We start from the raw sequence: 24,116 nt of genomic DNA on the forward strand, positions 1-24,116 counted from the left end.
ATTGTGCAGCTTCCTTTATGTGTTTGTGTTTGTATTGATAAGCTTTAAGAGTGTGACCTTTAGCAGACATGTTGATATGGTTGATCTGTTCCAGTATTAAGTATTAAGAAATGGGGCAGGACAAACCACAGTCCAATTAAAGAGAAGCTGTTGAATGAAGGGATCTTTGGGGAAATCTATACAACCAGGGCTTTGTGTGTGTCTGCTTCTTGTGTGGTGACCACTGCATGGATTCCAGTGGTGCCTGCCTTAATGGGACTGGCTAAAGAGACACACATTGTGACAAGCTGTAACTCTAGTGTAGCTATGTACTTTATCTTGTCTGCACACTCATTCTTATACGACTGTGTGTGTGCTCCTGTTATGATTATTTTTCCTGCTCTCATTTAATCCTGTCAACTAAAGAATTATTAAAACTACTGAAGCATTACCGCAGAGAGATACAAACACATATACAGATAGACAGACTCACTTAGTAATATCATCCCCCCCCCCTTTTTATATTCCATCTGAGTTCAGAGCTGTGTCTAAAGGTCAGGAGAAAAACACACATGTACAATTACAGATAAAATATGAACCTTTTTATCAATTACAACTTCTCTCAACAAAATAAGGAAAACATGAAATGCTATGAATAATGAATGGCTTCATAATGAATGGCTGTAATGATTGCAAATGAGTTTTGCCATTCCTAATAACTGAAGATCATTTGATAGACTGTCTCAGAGCGCTGCCCATCCTGACCTTCCTGAAGAGTCCTCGTCCTCTTGTGAACTGATTAAACAAATGCAGGCACTTAGCAAGTTAATAAGAGCCTTTCTTCTCATCCTCTCTAATGGCTCACACAGCTGTGCATTTTTAATTAAAAAATATCTGCTCTCAAATTTTAAGCACAAACAAAGTCAGAGGCAAACAGAAAATCATCTCTTGTCAGTGACGCATCCCCATTATACAGTGTGTGCTGATGATTTGATTACCGGCACGAGATACTCAAAGGTAATTAGCTCCTGAATTCAACAGTAGTGTTTGTTCGCCTCGAGCAATAAAACATCACCCCAAGCTGCAGTTCCACCCTGGTTCTCAAAGACATACTGAGACAAAACGTGACATTTTTGTCATGTGTACAAGCAACATCATTCTCTGAACCAAGCGTCAGTCAGTAACATCTGAGGGTAATCATGCAGAGGAGGGACTCAAAGCAACAAAAGCCTGTCAGATAAATAAATGATTTCCTGAACTGTTGGTGGCATTTAAAACTTTGAAACAACTTCACATACAAAGGGAGCAACTTTGTTTTTCACTGTTTCTCTTTCAAGACCAATTAATCTCTGTTTTTTGTTGTTGTCTCTATCTCCCACTCTGTGTCTTGACAGCGTAACACACCTTCCTAGCCACCAGCTTCCTGCAGCTGCCAGGACGAGCAGATCACAACACGATATCTGTGAGCGTCCAGTTTCTTACGCTGAACCCCGATGGGCTTCTCTTCTTCAGTAATCTCGATGATGGCACTCTGGAGATCTCCCTGGAGGAGAGCAAGGTGGTAGTTCATGTCAACGTTTCAAAGGGGACCAGCAACAACCGGGTCGACTTATCATCAGGTGAGTTGACGATGTGCACACATTAATGCACATCCTGCAAAACTGACGTATTTAGATTTGCAAGTCTTGCAAAAAGAAGGCAGCTTCATACCCACTCCAAATGTTTGCTTAAATGTTTGCTAAGTGAGGTGCAGAGTGCGAAGAGGTGATCAAGTCCCTTAATTATGCTTGGGTGTTTTGAGAATAACAAGATTCAAACCAATCTGAGTGTCTGCCCCCTTTTTGGAGCCAGGTTCGCCTTCAGGCTGGCACGTTTCTATTTACAGAGTTAAAGTCTCTTGATTCTCAGATAGACGGAACTCAAGTCATCTTTGCATCGTCCATGCTTTAAGACTCTGAAAATGACATGCCTCTTAATGTGCAACAGTTAATAGAACCAACAAAAAAAGTGTTCTAAAGATTTGCCATAAAACTAACCAGCAGCCTGTCCCAACATAGCCCAAGTTGGTTTGTACTTATTATAGGTTAGATAGCCAATCATAGTTTTCATCAATCATAGAATTATAGGTTGGCACCCTGGATGGCCAATCAGGTGATGGAAGGGCCCGGGCCACCCTCTGGAAACTTCCTGCTTTTACAAATTCTTTGTCTTTTTTGTGATTCTGACGACTCAGAAACCTTTCTCTAATTTTGTCATATAAAACAAAAGTGCAATGTTATAGAGTAACATAACTCTCTTACAGATTTATTGGATTTTTCTTGTAACAATGTAATTCATTTTAGCCCAACTGTGTGTGTTTGGGCATATTTGATCTGCGCTTCCTTTAATGAAGCCCCAGTTATGAAACCCCTCAGCAGGGGGCTATCTTGGCTCTTAGTCAGTTCAGTCACTGCTATAACCCGACACATACACCGGCTTTACACACACATGGTCCCCCGGCTGATGAAGATTAATTAGCTAAGGCTGCATACTGGCAAGAAACCTGAAGGTCTCCAAGTGTATGCTGGGTAGAAAATAAACTATGCAACAGTAAACCTTTTGGCTGGTTACTGTCATACAGCAAGCAGAGGTAATAAAGAAGCTACCATACACATATACATTATAAATATACACACACACACACACACACACACACACACACACACACACACTCACACAGTCAGATATATTGACACATGTTACATGCCAAGGTTCATGCGCATTGACCAGAAAGCAGGTGCACTTTCTTACGACTGATTTTCACATGACCGTACCTTGAACTTCACTGCTGGATCCTCACTATCGATGTATTGAAGTCAGTGAAGCAGTTAGAGAAGGTAAAAAGATGGACATGCTGCTAATGGCCACAAGAGGAGTAAAATATGAAGACAGGGACATAAAAAGGGAATGTGAAATGCAGAAATACAGAAACAGAGGACAGGAAGAAAAGACAAAGAGACAGAGTAAAGAATCAGGGACAGAGAGGTAGCAGGGAGGGAGGATGGATAGAGATTTGTGTCAGTAAGAGGTGATGTATAGACAAGAAGTTGATGAGAGGGAGCTGGCTTCTCTCTCGGCTCCAGTAGTAATGTCCTCTTCTAAAACATCACTCATACTTAATGGAGCAAATCTACAAGAGAAGAGAGAGTACAGGAGAGTACAAAACCTGCATTCAGTAACCCACGCTCACACACTACATCGACATAATGCGGACAAAGCAGCACTTTACAGATTTATACACTATTGCATTGCAATGTTCAAAGCGTGCAAGCATCCTTGGAGAGCACACATGCATGCACTCTGGTTCTCTGACGCAAATAGGGTTTTCTGTGAGTTAATGGAGTTGAGGCTCAGGGGCCTTTAGTCTACTCTATGCCTGGAAAGCGGTAGAGATAAAGAAGGAGTGATGCCACATTCACCAGGCTGTTGGGTCAGGGCAGAAATGAATAAGGAGAAACCTAGGGGTGCCACGACTGTGGAAAAAAAAGTGGTTGTGTGAAAAAGCAGAGGATGAAGAGCCTCTTATCACATTTATAAATTGTATTTTAGCTTCACCACTCACATGCTTCTCACCCAGGATGAATGGATGTGGATTATATTTTTCCACAGGAATCAGTTAATGCAGATTTTTGGAGCCTGTGGAAACTCCTGTGCCAACTCCCTAAGATCTACACTTTAGATAACGTGTTTTCTGAATCAATCTTTACATCCGCCCCCCCCTCTATAGGTTCAAGCCTTAACGACGGCCAATGGTACTCAATACGTTTGGTCGCCAAGGAGAACTTTGCCATGTTGACGATAGACGGCGAGGAGGGGTCTGCTGTGAGCTCCACTTCACCTCTCAGCATCACCACAGGAGGAACCTATCACTTGGGAGGTAAAGGGTCACCCCCAACACCCTTCACTTCATTCTGCATCCACTGACATCACATCAAATTCCTGTCAAGTTCCCATCAATACCCAAAGATTTAGCAAAAATCTGACAGAGATGGGTTTATATCATTTTATTTACAAAAAGATTTCAAATGAATTTTAAGCATCAGTTGTTTAAAGATGCTTTATTAAAAGTTTAACAGAACACTCTTAATATTCACATATACACAAAATAAAAAGTCCTGTAAGTAGTCAATATATTAATTCATGATCCCAAGGAATACTATGCATAATCCATTTTCCACTTTTGTAATGTTTGTGATTCAATTCCTTGACTTCAGCTGATGTTTACACATAAATATAAAATGTTCAACCAGTAAGTGCGACTGAGATTATTAGGTATTTTGAGGAGACAAGGTTTTTATTACAGTGCAATGAATAAATATCTTCAAAAGCAGAAACTTTGCCTCGTGCTTATTTTTGAAGTTTTTTAAAAAGTACAAATGAAAACATGAGAAACAAACATGGTGAGAAAATGGAAATAAAAGAGAAGTGATGGAGATTTAACATGCCTCATCAAAAACCATCAAATTAAAGCATTTTACAATAAAACTAAACATATCAAATTAAAGCATTTTACATTGAAACTAAACATATTAAATTAAAGGGTAACAAAATAACATAAACGTGGACTGCAACTGCTTGCAGTAAGTTTTATATAAAAAATAAAGTCCCTTATAGACTTCTGTATATTTTAGTTGCACATATACAAGAGGCTAAATATTACATAGAAAAAATACTCCATTGCAATTATTTATATTTGGCAGTATGGCTCTGGTCTGGGATCTCCCTGCCCTTCCACATGATTACATGGAAAGCATAAGGCAGGGAGAGAAGCAGCAAAGCCAAACAGAGTAGGAATCAATGACAACAGCATGACATTGATTAAGTCTGGACAGCATGAAAGGAGGAGCTGGGGTGGAGGAGAGTTGCAAATGCGGCTTGCAGAGGAAGCAGCAAATAGTAGGCAGGTTAGAACAGTTAAAATAAGGTGTCATAAGTACTATTTGGCCAATCTAGGATGCTTTGAAGGAAATCAGCTGGCCATGAGCTGATGAGGTTTGCATGAGATCAGCTGTTAATAAAACCATGGCATGATAGTAGAGTGTCACTCCGTGGCCTTCCTGACCTAACGCTGAGCTCAACTATATAAAACATGAGCTGTAATAAGTAAAAAAAAAAAAAAGGAACATAAAAAGTTGTGTAATGAAAGTTGATGAAATGCATTCAATCCACTCATTTTTTCTTCACTTGAGCGTAGATATCTGCTGGACCGTCAGCAGGCTGTGTTCGGCTGCTTGCTGGCTTGGACACTTTGACCTGTGCATACACTGTATCCTGCTGCTGTCCACTGTCCTGCACTGAGACAGAGAGCTGTTCAGGTCCCCGCACTGAAAAGTTGATCTCCCCGTAATGGATGGTTTCCTCTGTTTCATTCGGTGGTTGATAAGTAGCCAGTACACCATCTCCTTGACTCTGAAATCAAATAAGAAAACATATTAAAGGCAGGTGCTATGTTTTCTCCCTAAGTGATAAAACTTCTGAGGAGAGCCTTCCAGGAGTTGATTTTTTTTTAAACTTTGTCTCAATAACTCATATAATTACAATCTAAAATGATAGTCATCTATTGTAACATCTGGCAGTCACTTAAGGTAAATATTTTGTATCAACTTATCTCTATCTAACAAAGCAAACTGTTAATGCACAAATTTAAACCAAATATTCACTTTACTATTCTTTATAATGATGCTAGGTGAAACGTTACCTTGATGAAAGAAATCAATATGTACAACAAAATAATCTAAATCTAAAACATTAAAGGTTACTTGTGGGGTTCCTCAAGGGTGGCTTGGTTTTTTAAAATACTGTATATTATTGACATCTGTTGAGTTTATTTACTTTTAAAATGTGTATTATTTACTGATGATCTTTACCGCTCTGGAAATATCTGCTTCTGAATACAGTGGAAAGTACATTGAAAGTATTCAGAAATGGTTTGCCATTAACAAGTTATGAGTGTAAATGAGTGTAATTTTTGGCAACTGGAAACTCAAAAATCAAGTTAAAATCCAGATCAAAGACGTTGCGATATAGAAAGGGAAAATGAAAACACATTTCATGGTGGGATCATTGACGATGAACTTCTTTTGAAGCTGCATAAAATTAAATCTAAAATGTCACATTACATTGTCATATTAAATAAAAGTGAGGATATTCTGCATCAGAGCTCATTGTATGACCGACTGTGTGGAGGTATGAGGTACCACATATAAGAACAATACCTGTTTATTGTTTAGTTAAAGAAGAGAGCAAAAAACAATGTTAGTAGATGTACTGTGAACCAACTAATGCACCATTTATACATTTATATGAGTTTATTAATTAGTAGAAACTAAAAGAGCATGGATACCGGTAATATACAAATGACAGGCTGTCTTGTTTTTTGGCTTCCTACTTGATTATTATGAAATGTTTTTGAACTCCAGTTTGTTTTATTTTCTATGAAATGTTTGAAACTTAGTTTTTTTAATGGTGTTATTTAAAAGTTTAATTTAAAGGGTTAACAAGGTATAGACAGTAAACTTACGTTTCAGCTTACACCTCTTTGATTTGTTTTATGTATGTATGTTATTTTTAACTTGAGTATAACGTCTATGTAGATCTTTATGGAGATAAATAATCACTGATTGAATAAATTGCTACTACAACTCATATTTCCACCACCAGCTGACCTCTGACATATTGCCTGCTTAGAATAAAGACTTTAGCTTTCTCACAGCAGGACACAGTCAATGTCAACAGATATATTAAAACATAACAGAGTGTTCAGTGTTGAAGTATGAGTTAAGTATGTTCCCACCTGGTTCTGTTGGGGAGTTTGATGTTTCCTCTTTAACCACCTGAAAGACAATAGAGATCATGGTTATACTGGTGTCGGTGAATTAGAGTGTGCTGCTTATAGAGACTTAATGAACTAGTCCACATGAGACTCTTCTGATGGGAAACTAGAAGATCAAAGTTAGGAAACAACTTTGTTTGCCTTTTGGGAGATTTATTCATCAGTATAATGCAAAGGCACTGCTCCTCTGTTGGAAAACAATGACAGCAGATGACAGACTCATTTATTTCCTGACCAAACTAGATTTGTGATACTTACCAAATACAGACAGCGAGGCAGACGACTACGACAATGATCCCAAAAGCTGAACCCCAAAGAGGAAAGGTGTCTGTTCAGTGAAAAACAAGTGGAGTTGTTGTTATTTTTTATTATTATTAATGTTTTTATTGTTTTTGTATTAATAACAATAATAATCATTGATATTATTTCTTAAATTATTATTACTATTTTCTTTCTGGTGGTATTATTAGTAATAAGGACAAAAGGTGTTTTCAGACTGCAGGAACTTTGTCATAGTTCTAGGAACTGTTTGAACCCTCACCCTTTTTTATTGATCCCGCACTGCAGGAACTATGAACTATTTTAGTTCCTATAACCCGTTCCTCGTAGAAAGAGGAGCATTTTTCAGCTCCTTCTTGAAACCTACTTTCAAGCGCAAGAGGGACTTTGAGTGATGTAAGTGCACGTTGATTGGTACATGCTTTATGTACGTTGATTGATCGAACATAAGAGCTAATCTAGTACCACAGTAAACGTTAACGACTTAAAACTTGTTATAAAGTCCTTATGAGGCATTTTCTGCCCCAGGAACTTATTCATAGTTCTTGAAACTGTTGTGCCCCCCTAATTCATTAATTCTGCTTCTCAGGAACAATGAACTATTTTAGTTCCAAGAACCCCGTTAAGAGGAACCTGTTTAGTTCCTGTTTCAGAGTAGGTACTCTCCTAAGAGGGACTTTGAGCCATCAGTCATCAGCCGGCCCCCTCCGCAGGCTGACTGAGGTAGGGTAGGGGATTTTATTAACTTGTTTATTTTTGTCTCTCTATTCATTCTTTATCTAGCCCAAACTTCTCTTACACTTTACTTCTTACATTTTCTCCTCCCCCACACACACACACACACACACACACACACACACACACGCACACACGCACACACACTCACACGCACACACGCACACACACACACTGTCACTAGTTCCTGCTCGTTTCTGTTTTGTCTTGTTTTTGCCGTCTAAAGTGTTTAAACATAGCGTTGCATCTCCCACATAGTTTTGCTTTTGTGATATCTGAATTAAAGAAAGGTTGGGTGGTATGCAGACATTTAGAGTTAATATTGCAGCGATCATTTGTTAAACTGTTTGATACCAATGCAGTAAAGAGGGTACATTCAAAAAGAGATGAAAATAACCGACCAAAACGCACAAGCAGAAAACAACAAAGAAGAAGAAATTAAAATAAAAGAACTGAAGCTTTTTCACTTCTAGTTTTTACCTGCTGCAAAAGTCAGATTGATCTGTGGTGATGTCTGATTACCGAGCTCATTCCTGGCCACACAGTAATAAACTCCTCCCTCTGTGGCATTAAAGCTGGAAAACTCTGCTTCAGATATGTTCATGGGTCTATCTCTACTGATCTTGAACCAGGTGAACCTGCTGACAGGAGGATTGGCTCTGCTGGAGCAGATCAGGTTCACATGAATACCTGCTGACACCAAACCTGATGGAGTGATGGACGCTGAGGTGTTTTTAGGAGAATCTGAGGAAAATGTTAGATAAACATATTTCATTAAAAACAGCAAACATCTTTAAAATCATCACATTCTGACAGGATCCAATAACAATCTCTGGTTGTCTCACATGAAACTCTGAGAGTCTGTGTCTCTGCTGTCTTGACTTCTTTTCCTTCATTCACAGGATATGTGGCAGAACAGGTGATGTTGTATCCATCATGTTTGTCCGTCAGAGTGATCTGCTCCTGGATTTTAGTCGTGAAGGTTTTATCTGGGTTTTCCTCCATGTTGTTGAGAGAGTCTTGTTTGAGATTCAAGGTGAGTTTAGGAGGGAAGAGTGGACAGGGAGTGGAAGCTGAGCAGGTTATAGTGACAGACTCCTTCTCCTTCAGATTTCCTGGGATGATTAGTTTGGGGCTCGGAGGAGAATCTGTGTGTTCAAATCAAACAAAGATTACTTTAACCAATAGACTAGCTGACAGTGACTGTCCTTTCTAAAATGCTTTTCTACTATACTCTTCCCAAACTTCCAGCCACCGCCTGTCATCATTACCACGTTAATATTCTGTCATGGAAACTTCATGGGGAAGGTTTGTCATGTCATATATGAAAATGTGTGTTTACTTTGTAAAAAGGAAGGGTAGGATACTTATCATTGTTACATTGTTAGTTTTTTTGTGTGTGTGTGTGTGTGTGTGCATGTGTATGTTTGTGTGTGTATGGGAGAGGAGGGGGGAGGTGTTGAAAAATGTTACAAGGAAAAAATGGTCCTAATGATGTTAAGACAAAAGCTGACAGCACTGTAATTAAAAACTTTAAATTAAAAAATGTTTCTGCTTCTTAGTGTGCCAAGATTGGACCCTTCAATCTCAACCAGTAAAAAGAGTCTCAGTATTTAATCAGAGTTCAACTCGTGCTGTGACAATGATTTCTTGTTTCTTAATAAAACCTTTATAGTCTGATTAAAAGAAAATGAAACTCTCTTACCTTTGACTTTTATTTGAAGAGGATCACAAGGAGCATTTGCCATGTAAGGCCCGTTCACGATTCTGAAGTAGTAAAAGCCTTCATATGTCGTCTTCATGTTGTAAATCAGAGTGGTGCAGTTTTTCATTGTCAAGCTTCCAGTTATGTTCATTTGAAATTTGGTCACTGTGCCACTACTGTTAAAAACCACATTCTTTGGATAGATGTCTCTGTCTTCTTTAAACCATATTCCAAATGTTTCTCTTGTGTTGTCAAACTCTTTTTCATTTTTAACACTAAAGTTACATGGGATTTTCAGACAAGTTCCACTCAGTGCTTCCATCTTCTTTGGTGTAGTGATGAAGAGATCTGACCTTGTAGTCCGACAATCATCCGACGCTTCTGTAAAGCAGACCATCAGTTATTATAATGTGGAGCAGGATCTTCATATAGAGGATGTTAATGAGAGTCTAAGAAGTAATGTGGTGTGCTCTGGTCTTTTTCTCTCTTGTTCACAAAGTCAGTCTAAAACATTTCACTTTTCAGTCAGGACATGAAGAGATGAAAGAAGAAACTCTATCTGCACTCTTCTCTCTGCTTTGTTTCTACAGGAAGTTCAAACTGTACAGATTAAACATCTTTGAATGAAAGTAAGTGAACAAACAGCTCACCTGAAAGAGAGAAGACAGTCAGTAACATGATGGCTGTTACCATGTTCACTGACAGGACTGCAGTAACACCCATCACCTGGAATTAAAAACTAAGTGACTCTTCAAAGTCCTCGTTAAAGAGTTGGATGAACAAAACAGTCATTTTCATTTAAAGAAAATAAAAGCTGCTGAAAACTAAAACGATTAAACATAAATAGCAGTCATAGCTGATCTTACCAAACAAACCTCCAGGAGCTTAAACAGAGAAAATGGAGAAAAAAGATGATTTTAAAATTTCAGCAGAACTGCAACAAACCAGTCACCTCGCTGCTAAGACACAAAAACCCCAAAAGATTTATTCCTTTCTTCTTTTACTGTGAGAATGAGGAAGTTAGTGTTTGACACATCTTCTGTTTTATTTAAATGTTTACCTTTTATGGTAGCATCAACTAAAGATGGACAGTTAAGAAGAGGAAGAGAGAGAACGTCACCCACTAAAGGACCCAGGTTAGAACTGAACCTGGTCCACTGAGATAAGGACTCATGCTTTAAATGGTACATGCTCTAACAAACGAGCAACATGGCCCTCAAGCTGTTGTTGTATCTTTGTCTTATCTAGAGGGCCTGTTGGTTTAAAAGGTTTAATGTGGATAAGAATGATCCAGATTTGGTTCTTTCTATGTCAAGTCATGTGATCCAGCTCATTTTTAATCCCTTTTTTAGATCAATCATGGATTTGATCATCCTGATCCAGATACAGACTCTTGGGGATCAACAAATCCAGATCACCAGTCCTCTAAAAAAAGACTCCATACTTTTCCACAGGGCGCACAAAACTTAAAACAAACTGGAACATGCTCACAGTCACTTTTAAAGTCATATTTTGTTTTGATGTTAATGCTATTTGGTGCAACATTTTATGTGAACAACATCACTCATTTTTTAAACTCTTAATGTGTACCTTATCTACTTTGTCAGTGAAGCAGTACAGCAGGAAAAGAGCCACAGGCCGCCCGCTTGAAGGAGGACTATAACCTCCGTACATGGGCCACTGAAAGTAATCACTAGGACACCGGCGCCCTGTCTCATAAACTTTTAATGAGACAAAATAACCAGAGACTGTTTACAGATGATGAACTAACAAACAAAGGAGACAATTAAAAGACAAATAGTAAACTGGTACTCACTAATCTTTTTATTACATATGGAAAACAGATTTGGATTCAAACCCTCAAAACACAAAAACTTGAAAAGTCATTTTTGTATTTTCATCATCTCAAATGTCTCTTTTCATTCATCCTTATTTCTGTTTAGAACATTGAAAGCTTTCCATACAAAGGAAACAACATTGAAGCTAATAAAAAGAAACCAGCACAGTCCTACACAATGTCATGCTCAGACACAAAAACATCAAAGTCTTTATCCTCCCTTCTGTGTGAATGAGGAAGTTTGCTTCTTGTGTTTTTTTTGTTAAAACTATTTTCTATTTTGCTTTTTTTGGATAGGTGCAGTGTAAGATGGACAGTTAAGTTGAGGTAGAGAGAGAATAACAGCAAAGGGACCAGAACTGAACCTGGTCCACTCACTGTGGTGAGGACTTTAAATGGTACGTGCTCTACCATCTGAGAAACTGGATACCCCAAGCTTTGGCTGTATGTTGAGGTTGTTTATTTTATTGGTTTCATGTTTTAATGAGTGTATAATTTAGTAGAATATTGAATACAACAAACATTCGACTTCTCAGTAAATTTAAGAAAATGTAAAGACATGAACAACTTCTTCTTTGTACTTACATTTCTTATCAAACTTCTTACACAGCATCATCAGTTCACTTTAAACCATTTCTCTTTAACCAGAGAAGTGGTCATGAACCACACAGTGACAAACGCTTTTCACACGGGCGTTTCCTTGCACTTAGAGCTTCTTCTGCATGAATATGTTATAAAGCAGAAACCAGACTGGAGGACTAGGTGATTCAGGTTATACTTTTAATATGAATTAAAATGATTTTTTTTTTTTTTTTGATGAACTCACATCAAACTTCTGACTGTGTTGTGTTTGTGGTGTACCAGTCAGAACATTCAGATATAGAAAGTTAAACATCAGGGCCCATATTCAGAAACATTCTGAGAATCCTCTCAGAGACCTCCTAACTTCACTTAAAAAATCCTAGAGAGGATTATTGGCTTAGGAGTGATATAGGAACATTCTCAGAGCGACTCTGAGCACGGAAGGGAGGAGGCATAGTTGACCCCGTTGCTATGTATGACACATTTTTTTCAGAAGCCTTGATTGGTTGATCCAAATAATGGAGAGAAGTGCTCTCTAGTGATAATGGACATAGACAGACAGTGAAATCCATAGGGCTCTATCATAGAATCGAGTCAGACATTATGTAAATATGAACATTATGAAAGTAACACGTGTGATAATTATTCAAATGTACACATGATGAGAGTTATATCAGCATTTATTAGATATTGGATTTACCTGTGGAGGTAACCAGGAACTCAACATGCATGTCTCACTTTGCACTGACAAAAGTCTAAGATGGACTCTTAAGGGCTAAGACGATTTGTGAATAAGTTGAATCATTACAATGATCTAGTCTTAACTTTAAGGGGAAATTCTTAGAAGTTGTCACTAAGAGCAACTTTTAGTATTTAGGAGGCTTCATGAATAAGGCCACAGCATTACATTAAAAAATATCTCCTTATACATTTAAGTGGGAAAGTAGGGAACAGACTCCTTTCCTCTTTCTGCATACTAGCAAGCTTTGCATGACGTAAATTACACATAATACAAATTATTAACTAATAAAGATCATAGAAGGAGCCTATAAAAAAGCAATAGTACATTAAGTTAATTCATTTATTACACATACAATTCAGACTATAAACATATTTAAACATCAAGGATTATTTTTCTCAGAATCAATAAAATATTCCTTCAGACTTACACTTTCTTCTTCTTATCAAAAGTCTCACTTATCATCCTTGTTTGTCTTTTTAAAATTGTTTTCTCATAAGAAAGAAATAGCATGACAAACCGAGGTTCTCCTAATCAGCACCAAATCCACAATTTCAAAAACTGACAGTTTTTCTCTCCCTGTTGATCACTCCTCAGTTTCTCTCTCCCCTCAGGTTTAGAGTCTGAGTGTCCTCCTCGACAGCACACTATCCTTCAGAGCTCACATCAATAATGTCACTCGGCTCGCTTATTTCCATCTACGTAACTTAAATCACCTCCGCCCGTCCATCACATCCAACAGTACCTCCATCATCGTTCACACCCTTTTTAAATCTCCCATCCTCACTGTTCCCCCTCTCAAGTCCAACCACAAACTTCAACTGGTCCAGAACTCTGCTGCTTGCATCCTCTCGTGACCCCCCTCCATTAATCACATCGACTTCAAGATTCTGCTCCTCACCTTTAAGTCCATCCATAACCTCGCTCCTCTCTACCTCTCTGATCTCCTGCACATCAACACACCCACCCTCACTCTCAGGTCTTCTTCTTCCATTCAACTCACTGCACCACCCGCCTGCCTGTCCACCATGGGGTCCAGGGTCTTCAGCCTCTCTGCCCCCCGCCTCTGGAACTCCCTCCCACCACACATCCGTAATATTGACTCTCTCTATTTTTAAATCTCATCTCAAAACACATCTTTTAAAACGAGCATTTTCTGTCTGATCATTTTCCATCCTATCTCACAAAGATTTCATACTCTGTAAATTTGTCTTTTTAATGTTAATTTGATGGATGTATTGTTACTCTGTTGTTTTTATCTCTGCTTTGTAAGGTGACATGGAGTGCTTTGAAATGAAATGTTTTATTATTATAAAAGAAGCTAATATAAAAAAGAATTACAACACCAATACCATAGACCAGCACAGTGCTTCACAGTGTAATGATTTGGCTGCAGTACATTACAGTATTTTTATGTTATCTGCCTTTGAACAAAAACATCCTTCCTGTCGTATCCCACCCTTTGTTCATCCCTAACCTGCTGCAAAGAAAAAACATTTAATACAGAAAAGAGAAATAGAGATATTGCATTCAAGATGAACATGAAGTCATCCTCTTCTCCTTCATGAAGCTTGAATCATAACCACTCTGTTGACATAGTCTGCTTCTTCTGCGTCCTGTTTGAATGAAACAACACAGAGAGAGTGGTGTCAGTGCTGTGTGGTGACTTTGATGCAGCTACAAGAGACAAACCAGCAACACTTGGACTTTATCTCTGAAAATCAAAGTCAGTATAAGTTTTCCTGAAACACTTTTCACTGTTACCATCTGGTCTCCTGTCGCTGCTGTTGGACCTGAATATCTGAACATCATCTTCTCTGGATCTATTACTTTATGTGACTGTGTTGATCAAATCTTTAAAAAAAGCTACTCAGATAACTTCTCTCTTTTATAACACGTGCTTCAATCTCATTTTGTAGAAAGAATGGTGAACCTGTCCTCATCTAGTAACTCACCTTCACCTGTTTGTTGAAGCATCTTGACTTTAACCAGCTGAAAGAAAAAGAGATCAGATAAAAGAAATAAGAATCAAACACTTACACTGTAGAAAAATAAAAATGCAATGAGATGACTAACATAAGCCACAAATCTTCATTTCTTATGACAGTTTGTCTCACCACTCAAAGATGATGACTGAACTGTAGAGCAGCACGATTCCCAGGATCTTCAATGTAATGTGGACATCAACCCCTAACAGATCGGAAATCAGATTTTCTGGAACAAGACATCATGATCACCTGCTACTAGATGGAAAAAGCTTTTCATGGCTGTAAGATATCCTGCACTTTAATTTAATCTTTTAACCTCTAATGTGAACGTCTTTGTTTCATTTATTTATGTAGCATTATTACACATGAATTCAGTAAGAATTGTTTTTAGTGAAAACAAACAAATAACCCGACAGATCGAAAAGGAGAGCATGTTGGATACAAATGTGAAGTTCTAAATTTACCTGCAACACTCAGATTGATCTGTGGTGATGTCTGATTACCGAGATCATTCATGGCCACACAGTAATAAACTCCTCCCTCTGTGGCATTAAAGCTGTAAAACTCTCCTTCAGATACGATCATGGGTCCATCTCTGCTGATCTTGAACCAGGTGAAGTTGCTGACAGGAGGATTGGCTCTGCTGGAGCAGGTCAGGTTTACATGAATATCTGCTGACACCAAACCTGATGGACTGATGGACACTGAGGTGTTTTTAGGAGAATCTGAGGAAAATGTTAGATAAACATATTTCATTAAAAACAGCAAACATCTTTAAAATCATCACATTCTGACAGGATCCAATAACAATCTCTGGTTGTCTTACATGAAACTCTGAGAGTCTGTGTCTCTGCTGTCTTGACTTCTTTTCCTTCATTCACAGGATATGTGGCAGAACAGGTGATGTTGTATCCATCATGTTTGTCCGTCAGAGTGATCTGCTCCTGGATTTTAGTCGTGAAGGTTTTATCTGGGTTTTCCTCCATGTTGTTGAGAGAGTCTTGTTTGAGATTCAAGGTGAGTTTAGGAGGGGAGAGTGGACAGGGAGTGGAAGCTGAGCAGGTTATAGTGACAGACTCCTTCTCCTTCAGATCTCCTGAGATGATTAGTTTGGGGCTCGGAGGAGAATCTGTGTGTTCAAATCAAACAAAGATTACTTTAACCAATAGACTAGCTGACAGTGACTGTCCTTTCTAAAATGCTTTTCTACTATACTCTTCCCAAACTTCCAGCCACCGCCTGTCATCATTACCACGTTAATATTCTGTCATGGAAACTTCATGGAGAAGGTTTGTCATGTCATATATGAAAATGTGTGTTTACTTTGTAAAAAGGAAGGGTAGGATACTTATCATTGTTACATTGTTAGTTTTTTTGTGTGTGTGTGTGTGTGTGTGTGTGTGTGTGTGTGTGTGTGTGTGTGTGTGTGCATGTGTATGTTTGTGTGTGTATGGGAGAGGAGGGGGGAGGTGTTGAAAAATGTTACAAGGAAAAAATGGTCCTAATGATGTTAAGACAAAAGCTGACAGCACTGTAATTAAAAACTTTAAATTAAAAAATGTTTCTGCTTCTTAGTGTGCCAAGATTGGACCCTTCAATCTCAACCAGTAAAAAGAGTCTCAGTATTTAATCAGAGTTCAACTTGTGCTGTGACAATGATTTCTTGTTTCTTAATAAAACCTTTATAGTCTGATTAAAAGAAAATGAAACTCTCTTACCTTTGACTGTTATGTGAAGAGGATCACAAATAGCATTTGCCATGAAAGGCCCGTTCTCGATTCTGAAGTAGTATAAGTCTTGATATGTCGTCTTCATGTTGTAAATCAGAGTGGTGCAGTTTTTCATTCTCAAGTTTCCAGTTATGTTCATTTGAAATGTGTTCACTGTGCCACTACTGTTAAAAACCACATTCTTTGGATAAATGTCTCTGTCTTCTTTAAGCCATATTCCAAATATTTCTCTTCTGTTGTCAAACTCTGTTTCATTTTTAACACTAAAGCTACATGGGATTTTCAGACAAGTTCCACTCAGTGCTTCCATCTTCTTTGGTGTCGTGATGAAGAGCTTTGACCTTGTAGTCCGACATTCATCCCACGCTTCTGTAAAGCAGACCATCAGTTATTATAATGTGGAGCAGGATCTTCATATAGAGGATGTTAATGAGAGTCTAAGAAGTAATGTGGTGTGCTCTGGTCTTTTTCTCTGTTGTTCACAAAGTCAGTCTAAAACATTTCACTTTTCAGTCGGGACATGAAGAGATGAAAGAAGAAACTCTATCTGCACTCTTCTCTCTGCTTTGTTTCTACAGGAAGTTCAAACTGTACAGATTAAACATCTTTGAATGAAAGTAAGTGAACAAACAGCTCACCTGAAAGAGAGAAGACAGTCAGTAACATGATGGCTGTTACCATGTTCACTGACAGGACTGCAGTAACACCCATCACCTGGAATTAAAAACTAATTGACTCTTCAAAGTCCTCGTTAAAGAGTTGGATGAACAAAACAGTCATTTTCATTTAAAGAAAAATAAAAGCTGCTGAAAACTAAAACGATTAAACATAAATAGCAGTCATAGCTGATCTTACCAAACAAACCTCCAGGAGCTTAAACAGAGAAAATGTAGAAAAAAGATGATTTTTAAATTTCAGCAGAACTGCAACAAACCAGTCACCTCGCTGCTAAGACACAAAAAACACAAAAGATTTATTCCTTTCTTCTTATACCGTGAGAATGAGGAAGTTAGTGTTTGACACCTCTTCTGTTTTATTTAAATGTTTACCTTTTTTGGTAGCATCAACTAAAGATGGACAGTTAAGAAGAGGAAGAGAGAGAACGTCACCCACTAAAGGACCCAGGTTAGAACTGAACCTGGTCCACTGAGATAAGGACTCATGCTTTAAATGGTACATGCTCTAACAAACGAGCAACATGGCCCTCAAGCTGTTGTTGTATCTTTGTCTTATCTAGAGGGCCTGTTGGTTTAAAAGGTTTAATGTGGATAAGAATGATCCAGATTTGGTTCTTTCTATGTCAAGTCATGTGATCAGATCATTTTTAATCCCTTTTTGAGATCAATCATGGATTTGATCATCCTGATCCAGATACAGACTCTTGGGGATCAACAAATCCAGACCACCAGTCCTCTAAAAGAGACTTCACACTCCATACTTTTCCACAGAGCGCACAAAACTTAAAACAAACTGGAACATGCTCACAGTCACTTTTAATGTCATATTTTGTTTTGATGTTAATGCTATTTGGTGCAACATTTTATGTGAACAACATCACTCATTTTTTTAAATCTTAATGTGTACCTTATCTACTTTGTCAGTGAAGCAGTACAGCAGGAAAAGAGCCACAGGCCGCCCGCTTGGAGGAGGACTATAACCTCCGTACATGGGCCACTGAAAGTAACCACTAGGACACCGGCGCCCTGTCTCATAAACTTTTAATGAGACAAAATAACCAGAGACTGTTTACAGATGATGAACTAACAAACAAAGGAGACAATTAAAAGACAAATAGTAAACTGGTACTCACTAATCTTTTTATTACATATGGAAAACAGATTTGGATTCAAACCCTCAAAACACAAAAACTTGAAAAGTCATTTTTGTATTTTCATCATCTCAAATGTCTCTTTTCATTCATCCTTATTTCTGTTTAGAACATTGAAAGCTTTTCATACAAAGGAAACAACATTGAAGCTAATAAAAAGAAACCAGCACAGTGCTACACAATGTCATGCTCAGACACGAAAACATCAACGTCTTTATCCTCCCTTCTGTGTGAATGAGGAAGTTTGCTTCTTGTGTTTTTTTTGTTAAAACTATTTTCTATTTTGCTTTTTTTTGGATAGGTGCAGTGTAAGATGGACAGTTAAGTTGAGGTAGAGAGAGAATAACAGCAAAGGGACCAGAACTGAACCTGGTCCACTCACTGTGGTGAGGACTTTAAATGGTACGTGCTCTACCATCTGAGAAACTGGATACCCCAAGCTTTGGCTGTATGTTGAGGTTGTTTATTTTATTGGTTTCATGTTTTAATGAGTGTATAATTTAGTAGAATATTGAATACAACATACATTAGACTTCTCAGTAAATTTAAAAAAATGTAAAGACATGAACAACTTCTTCTTTGTATTTACATTTCTTATCAAACTTCTTACAAAGCATCATCAGTTCACTTTAAACCATTTCTCTTTAACCAGAGAAGTGGTCATGAACCACACAGTGACAAACACTTTTCACACGGGCGTTTCCTTGCACTTAGAGCTTCTTCTGCATGAACATGTTATTAAGTAGAAACCAGACTGGAGGACTAGGTGCTTCAGGTTATACTTTTAATATGAATTAAAATGATTTTTTTTATTTTTTGATGAACTCACATCAAACTTCTGACTGTGTTGTGTCTGTGGTGTACCAGTCAGAACATTCAGATATAGAAAGTTAAAGATCAAGGCCCATATTCAGAAACATTCTGAGAATCCTCTCAGAGACCTCCTAACTTCACTTAAAAAATCCTAGAGAGGATTATTGGCTTAGGAGTGATATAGGAACATTCTCAGAGCGACTCTGAGCATGGAAGGGAGGAGGCATAGTTGACCCCGTTGCTATGTATGACACATTTTTTTCAGAAGCCTTGATTGGTTGATCCAAATAATGGAGAGAAGTGCTCTCTAGTGATAATGGACATAGACAGACAGTGAAATCCATAGGGCTCTATCATAGAATCGAGTCAGACATTATGTTATTATGAACACTATGAAATAAACACGTGTGATAATTATTCAAATGTACACATGATGAGAGTTATATCAGCATTTATTAGATATTGGATTTACCTGTGGAGGTAACCAGGAACTCAACATGCATGTCTCACTTTGCACTGACAAAAGTCTAAGATGGACTCTTAAGGGCTAAGACGCTTTGTGAATAAGTTGAATCATTACAATGATCTAGTCTTAACTTTCAGGGGAAATTCTTAGAAGTTGTCACTAGGAGCAACTTTTAGTATTTAGGAGGCTTCATGAATAAGGCCACAGCATTACATTAAAAAATATCTCCTTATACATTTAAGTGGGAAAGTAGGGAACAGACTCCTTTCCTCTTTCTGCATACTAGCAAGCTTTGCATGACGTAAATTACACATAATACAGATGATTAACTAATAAAGATCCAAGAAGGAGCTTATAAAAAAGCAATAGTACATTAAGTTAATTCATTTATTTACACATACAATTCAGACTATAAACATATTTAAACATCAAAGATTATTTTTCTCAGAATCAATAAAATATTCCTTCAGATTTACACTTTCTTCTTCTTATCAAAAGTCTCTCTTATCATCCTTGTTTGTCTTTTGAAAATTGTTTTTCATAAGAAAGAAATAGCATGACAAACCGAGGTTCTCCTAATCAGCACCAAATCCACAATTTCAAAAACTGACAGTTTTTCTCTCCCTGTTGATCACTCCTCAGTTTCTCTCTCCCCTCAGGTTTAGAGTCTGAGTGTCCTCCTCGACAGCACACTATCCTTCAGAGCTCACATCAATAATATCATTCAGCCCACATATTTCCATCTCCTCTTTCCCTCTCAAGTTATGAAATCAAAGTTACAGTTATTTTCTCTTCCTCAGTTTCCTTCTTATTTGTTCTGGTTTCTTCCCTCCATTCTTCTCTCTTTCCCTCTTAGCATCCCTCAATTGTTCATTCACTGATTTTCCTAAACTGAGGTTGGATTAATTGTGGCTGGGAGGAGAGGAAATGTGTAATGTATATACCCATTCAAGAAGACAGTGGCAGACAGACAAAGAGTGAGAGAAAGGATGAATGAAACTGGAGAGAGGGAGACAGATAAAAGATAGGTACAAAAAAAGTACAGATACAAGGGGCTAAATCCAGACAATCTGACTTGCGGTCCCCTTTTCTGAAGAAAATTCATGTTTCCAGTAGCTTGTTGCCACCCCCCCCCCCCCCCTCCCTTTTTTCTGTTCCATCTTTGTTTTATGGTTTTGTGACCTCATGTGAGGGCTTCAAGCTGTCTGTGGATGTTTTTGAACATGTTTTGAACTGCACATTGAACTTTAAACTTGTGCAGAATATGCTGAATTTATTCAAAGCACTACACCACATCACATTTAGGATCTAATTATCGTATTTCCATTTCACCGCAGAGGTTACAGATTAATATAGAGAGTTGAAAAGATAGTTTAGCCTGTGGCTCACCCTCAGCTCCTCTCTCTGATCACAGCTTGATGAGTTAGAGAGGCCGAACACATTAAGCTGTCCAAAAACTCTCTAACAGATATCCATCTGCACTTTCTACGATAATGCGACTCATCTGTCAGCGTGACATGATAACAGTAGCACAAAACTCTCAATCTATGTTCTTTTATATACAGAACAAAGCTTCAGGTCGTTTATAATGAAGTCTTCCAGGTAGCCATCTGCTTCAGATCTCATGGCTTCAGGGCATCAATCTGCTGTTTTCATTGGCAGCAGTTGTTGAGCAGTGACCACACATTGAACCAGACACACTGGGCAAAAAAACACACTGCTACTGCCAACAAAATAGACTACAGCTAAACCATGCTACTATAAGAGGAAGTGCATGTAGTGTGAACTTATTCACTCAGTATAAAAATAACATAAAAACTGCTCAAATGTGGTTAGCTTTGAAACTGTTCTGCTGCAGGGTGTCCTGTGAAAACTCGTCCAGAGATGTCTCCCATATTCCAGGAATTATTTGATTTGCTTAAATGATGAGTACATGAAGATTAATGCGGTTCTGAAATATGAGAAATATGCATCAAATAACTTTTGTATAAAAGCTGTGACAACTTTGAATAACTTTTGGTTACCTGTTTGTAAATTCAGTAAAAGGGTATCAGTCATGTGGTCATTTCCCATCAATTACAATTCTTAAGTCTAAACTAGGGCTGTCTAATAATCACTTTTTTCAGTTGATATGAAATGCTGATATCCAATTGTTTATTGATACATTGCAATTTTAATCTGGATAGAAACCTGCTTTTATTTTGAAAGAAAACATTGAAATCACAACAAAAAAATAAATGTTTAATGCGATAAGGTGATAATGTTACTCATCAACTGAGCCATCTAGGAGTTTGTTTGTTTGCTTTTAAGTTAAATGAACCATTCAAAGGTGCAGATGTGTCTTTGTTTTCCATCCATTCATCAATCAATCCTCGCATTGCTCAGTTTGTTCTGCCAAGAGGTCAGGACTGCTGCATTTCTTTTTTTTTTGCATTCACAAGCGATCCGCACGACACAAACTGCTGCCAACCAGCTGTAATCTTCTTCTTTTCCATTTCACTCTTCTTCTCTCTGTTCTCCCCTCTTCTCTGGAAAGACAGCATGCAGGTGATGAAGGAGGAGAGGCAGATGACAGTGATGACAGGGGGATTTTTGGGGACAGAAAATGAGAATTTTAAAGGTAGAGAGGTATGAGTCCAACACAAAGACACACACTGGAGCACACATTTTACTTTGAGTCTTTACTGGCTGACGTGTCATTCAGGCAAATAAACACACGCATGCCCTCTGTAACAAGCCTTTGTGATGCATTGGCCTCGAGGCTAACAGGTATGCTGGAGAGTGTGACAGCTTATAGCGTCAAGCTGATGGAGATGTCATTGAGAGACAGTGTTTTATGAGTGACCTGAGTGTCTGTGGCTCTGATTAAACCACAGGCGCTCATCTCCTTTGTCTTACTGTGCATGTGTCCTGTAATAACACCTGCAGATGTGCACACATGTTTACTGTAAACAGATGTAAACAAAGCATGTCCACGGATTTGTTCATGTAGAATACACACCTACGATATATCCATGGACTTCTACTCTCCCACACACACCATTACACGCACAGTTTTGTCCTAGCCTTGTCCCCATTTCAGTCAAGGTCCTGTGCTACCTCTGGATGGGCCATTGACTCTTGTATCTCATAAAGGTCCTGTATATAGTAAAGCCTTAATGTCCTATATCTATTGCAGCCTTAGCACTATAAATATATAGTCATATAAAGGCTAACAGGCCTTGTGGATACGCTTTAAAACAAAAGGGCTGATGAAGGTTCACTGCTTCAAAAAGTGACAATAACGAGCAGCGGACAGGTTTGTTGTTCCTCGTCAAGGATGATGTCTGCTTCTACAGAAGGCTGTTTTACAGGATAGGTTTTTGGTTATTTATGGTCATCTTCCTCTGCTCTTTTGCTTTGATGTTTGAACAAAAGCATGCGTCTGTTTCTGATCTAATTATTCTGTTCAGTTTTCAGTTCATTCATCTTCATCTGGTCATTTATCTAACAACCATAAGTTGTGGTTTTGGAATTTAGTACATTAATGAAAAATTGTTTTAATAATGGTGCAGCACCTGAAATAACAAGTTAAGCCGCTTTAAAGTAAGAAGTGTACATTCTTCCTTTGTGCACATGGAAAGCATTGTCAGACACATATCGCCCGGAAGAGATTTCAGGAGGCATACAGCTCCCTCAGCCAATAGAAAACAGCCTACACGCTTTTGGGGAGATATTCTGACATCTACTGGATCGACCCTGATGGCAGCGGACCACTCGGCGCTTTTAAAGTCAACTGCAACATGACAGGTGTGTGTGGGTGGGAAGGAAATGGCTTTTCTGTCTCTGTGTTCCTTTATTTTTGATACATCAACGTATGTGTGTGTGTATGTGTGTGTGTGTGTGTATGTGTGTGTGTGTACCACTGTTTCTAGACTCAGTGACCTGTGAATAAAGAAACTCCAGCCCTCCTTGTCCTTGACCTTGGACAACAGCACTCTTAAGCTGCAATACCTGGGGTTTCCATGGCAACATAGTTTCAGCATCTGACATTTAATGCAGCCACTAAAGCGATACACATACTGTAGGCACACACATGTACCACAATCACAAATGAAAGGGACCAGTAATGCAAAAGAGTGCTCCAAACCTGACACAAAGTGACACTTCTATCTCACACACACACACACACACACACCCACACACACATATTAAACACAGAGTGTGGATAACTAGATAATGTGGAGCATCAGAGCACGCAGGCAGAGCAAAGGCGAGACATTTAATGACATGTCACTGCACTCTGCTGGCTGGCCCCTTAGTCTCACTGAATAACACTCACACACACACCTCACAAATGTGACGAGAGAGTGTGTCGTCCTCACACACACAATCACACACACACACACACACACACACACACGGTTGTGACAGTGTAAATGAGCAGGATGATGCCTGAGTGACTGGTTCATGTTATATCAGCACAGACAGTGTCGATTAAACCCTGGAGTCTGAGCTGTTACCTGGATCACACAGAAATAACTTCACCGCCATGACAGCTAATCTGCACGTTTATGTGTGCACG

At 38.4% G+C, this 24,116-nt stretch overlaps 2 protein-coding genes and 2 long non-coding RNA genes across 4 annotated transcripts in view; 1 reads left to right on the forward strand and 3 right to left on the reverse strand.

Annotated features, from left to right (window-relative positions):
- LOC109981986 (uncharacterized) overlaps positions 1-4,214 on the forward strand; it is a 44,845-nt gene extending 40,631 nt beyond the window's left edge. The window contains exons 3-4 of the long non-coding RNA XR_003808480.2: positions 1,374-1,598; positions 3,746-4,214. This is a non-coding gene — a long non-coding RNA (uncharacterized lncRNA). The remainder of the gene's footprint in view (positions 1-1,373; positions 1,599-3,745) is intronic.
- Positions 4,215-4,225: 11 nt separating this feature from the next.
- LOC114920182 (uncharacterized) lies at positions 4,226-7,467 on the reverse strand. The gene is made up of 3 exons (XR_010664878.1): positions 7,109-7,467; positions 6,812-6,851; positions 4,226-5,427 (listed from the first exon to the last, which is right to left on the reverse strand). It is a non-coding gene; the product is annotated as an uncharacterized lncRNA (long non-coding RNA).
- A 559-nt stretch (positions 7,468-8,026) lies between these two features.
- Positions 8,027-13,817, reverse strand: LOC136177247 (sialic acid-binding Ig-like lectin 12). The gene is made up of 5 exons (XM_065949166.1): positions 13,731-13,817; positions 13,473-13,674; positions 9,570-9,950; positions 8,710-9,012; positions 8,027-8,608 (listed from the first exon to the last, which is right to left on the reverse strand). The coding sequence occupies exons 1-5, from the start codon at positions 13,815-13,817 to the stop codon at positions 8,334-8,336; spliced, it is 1,248 nt and encodes a 415-aa protein (XP_065805238.1). The 3' UTR covers positions 8,027-8,333.
- On the reverse strand, positions 12,651-15,473 carry LOC109981990 (B-cell receptor CD22-like). Its single transcript, XM_065949154.1, has 4 exons — positions 15,180-15,473; positions 14,845-14,917; positions 14,683-14,719; positions 12,651-14,343 (listed from the first exon to the last, which is right to left on the reverse strand). The coding sequence occupies exons 1-4, from the start codon at positions 15,469-15,471 to the stop codon at positions 14,290-14,292; spliced, it is 456 nt and encodes a 151-aa protein (XP_065805226.1). The 5' UTR covers positions 15,472-15,473; the 3' UTR covers positions 12,651-14,289.
- Between the last annotated feature and the right edge of the window lie 8,643 nt (positions 15,474-24,116).

This window comes from Labrus bergylta, chromosome 20 (genome assembly GCF_963930695.1).
Source record: "Labrus bergylta chromosome 20, fLabBer1.1, whole genome shotgun sequence".
Classification (NCBI taxonomy): Eukaryota; Metazoa; Chordata; class Actinopteri; order Labriformes; family Labridae; genus Labrus; species Labrus bergylta.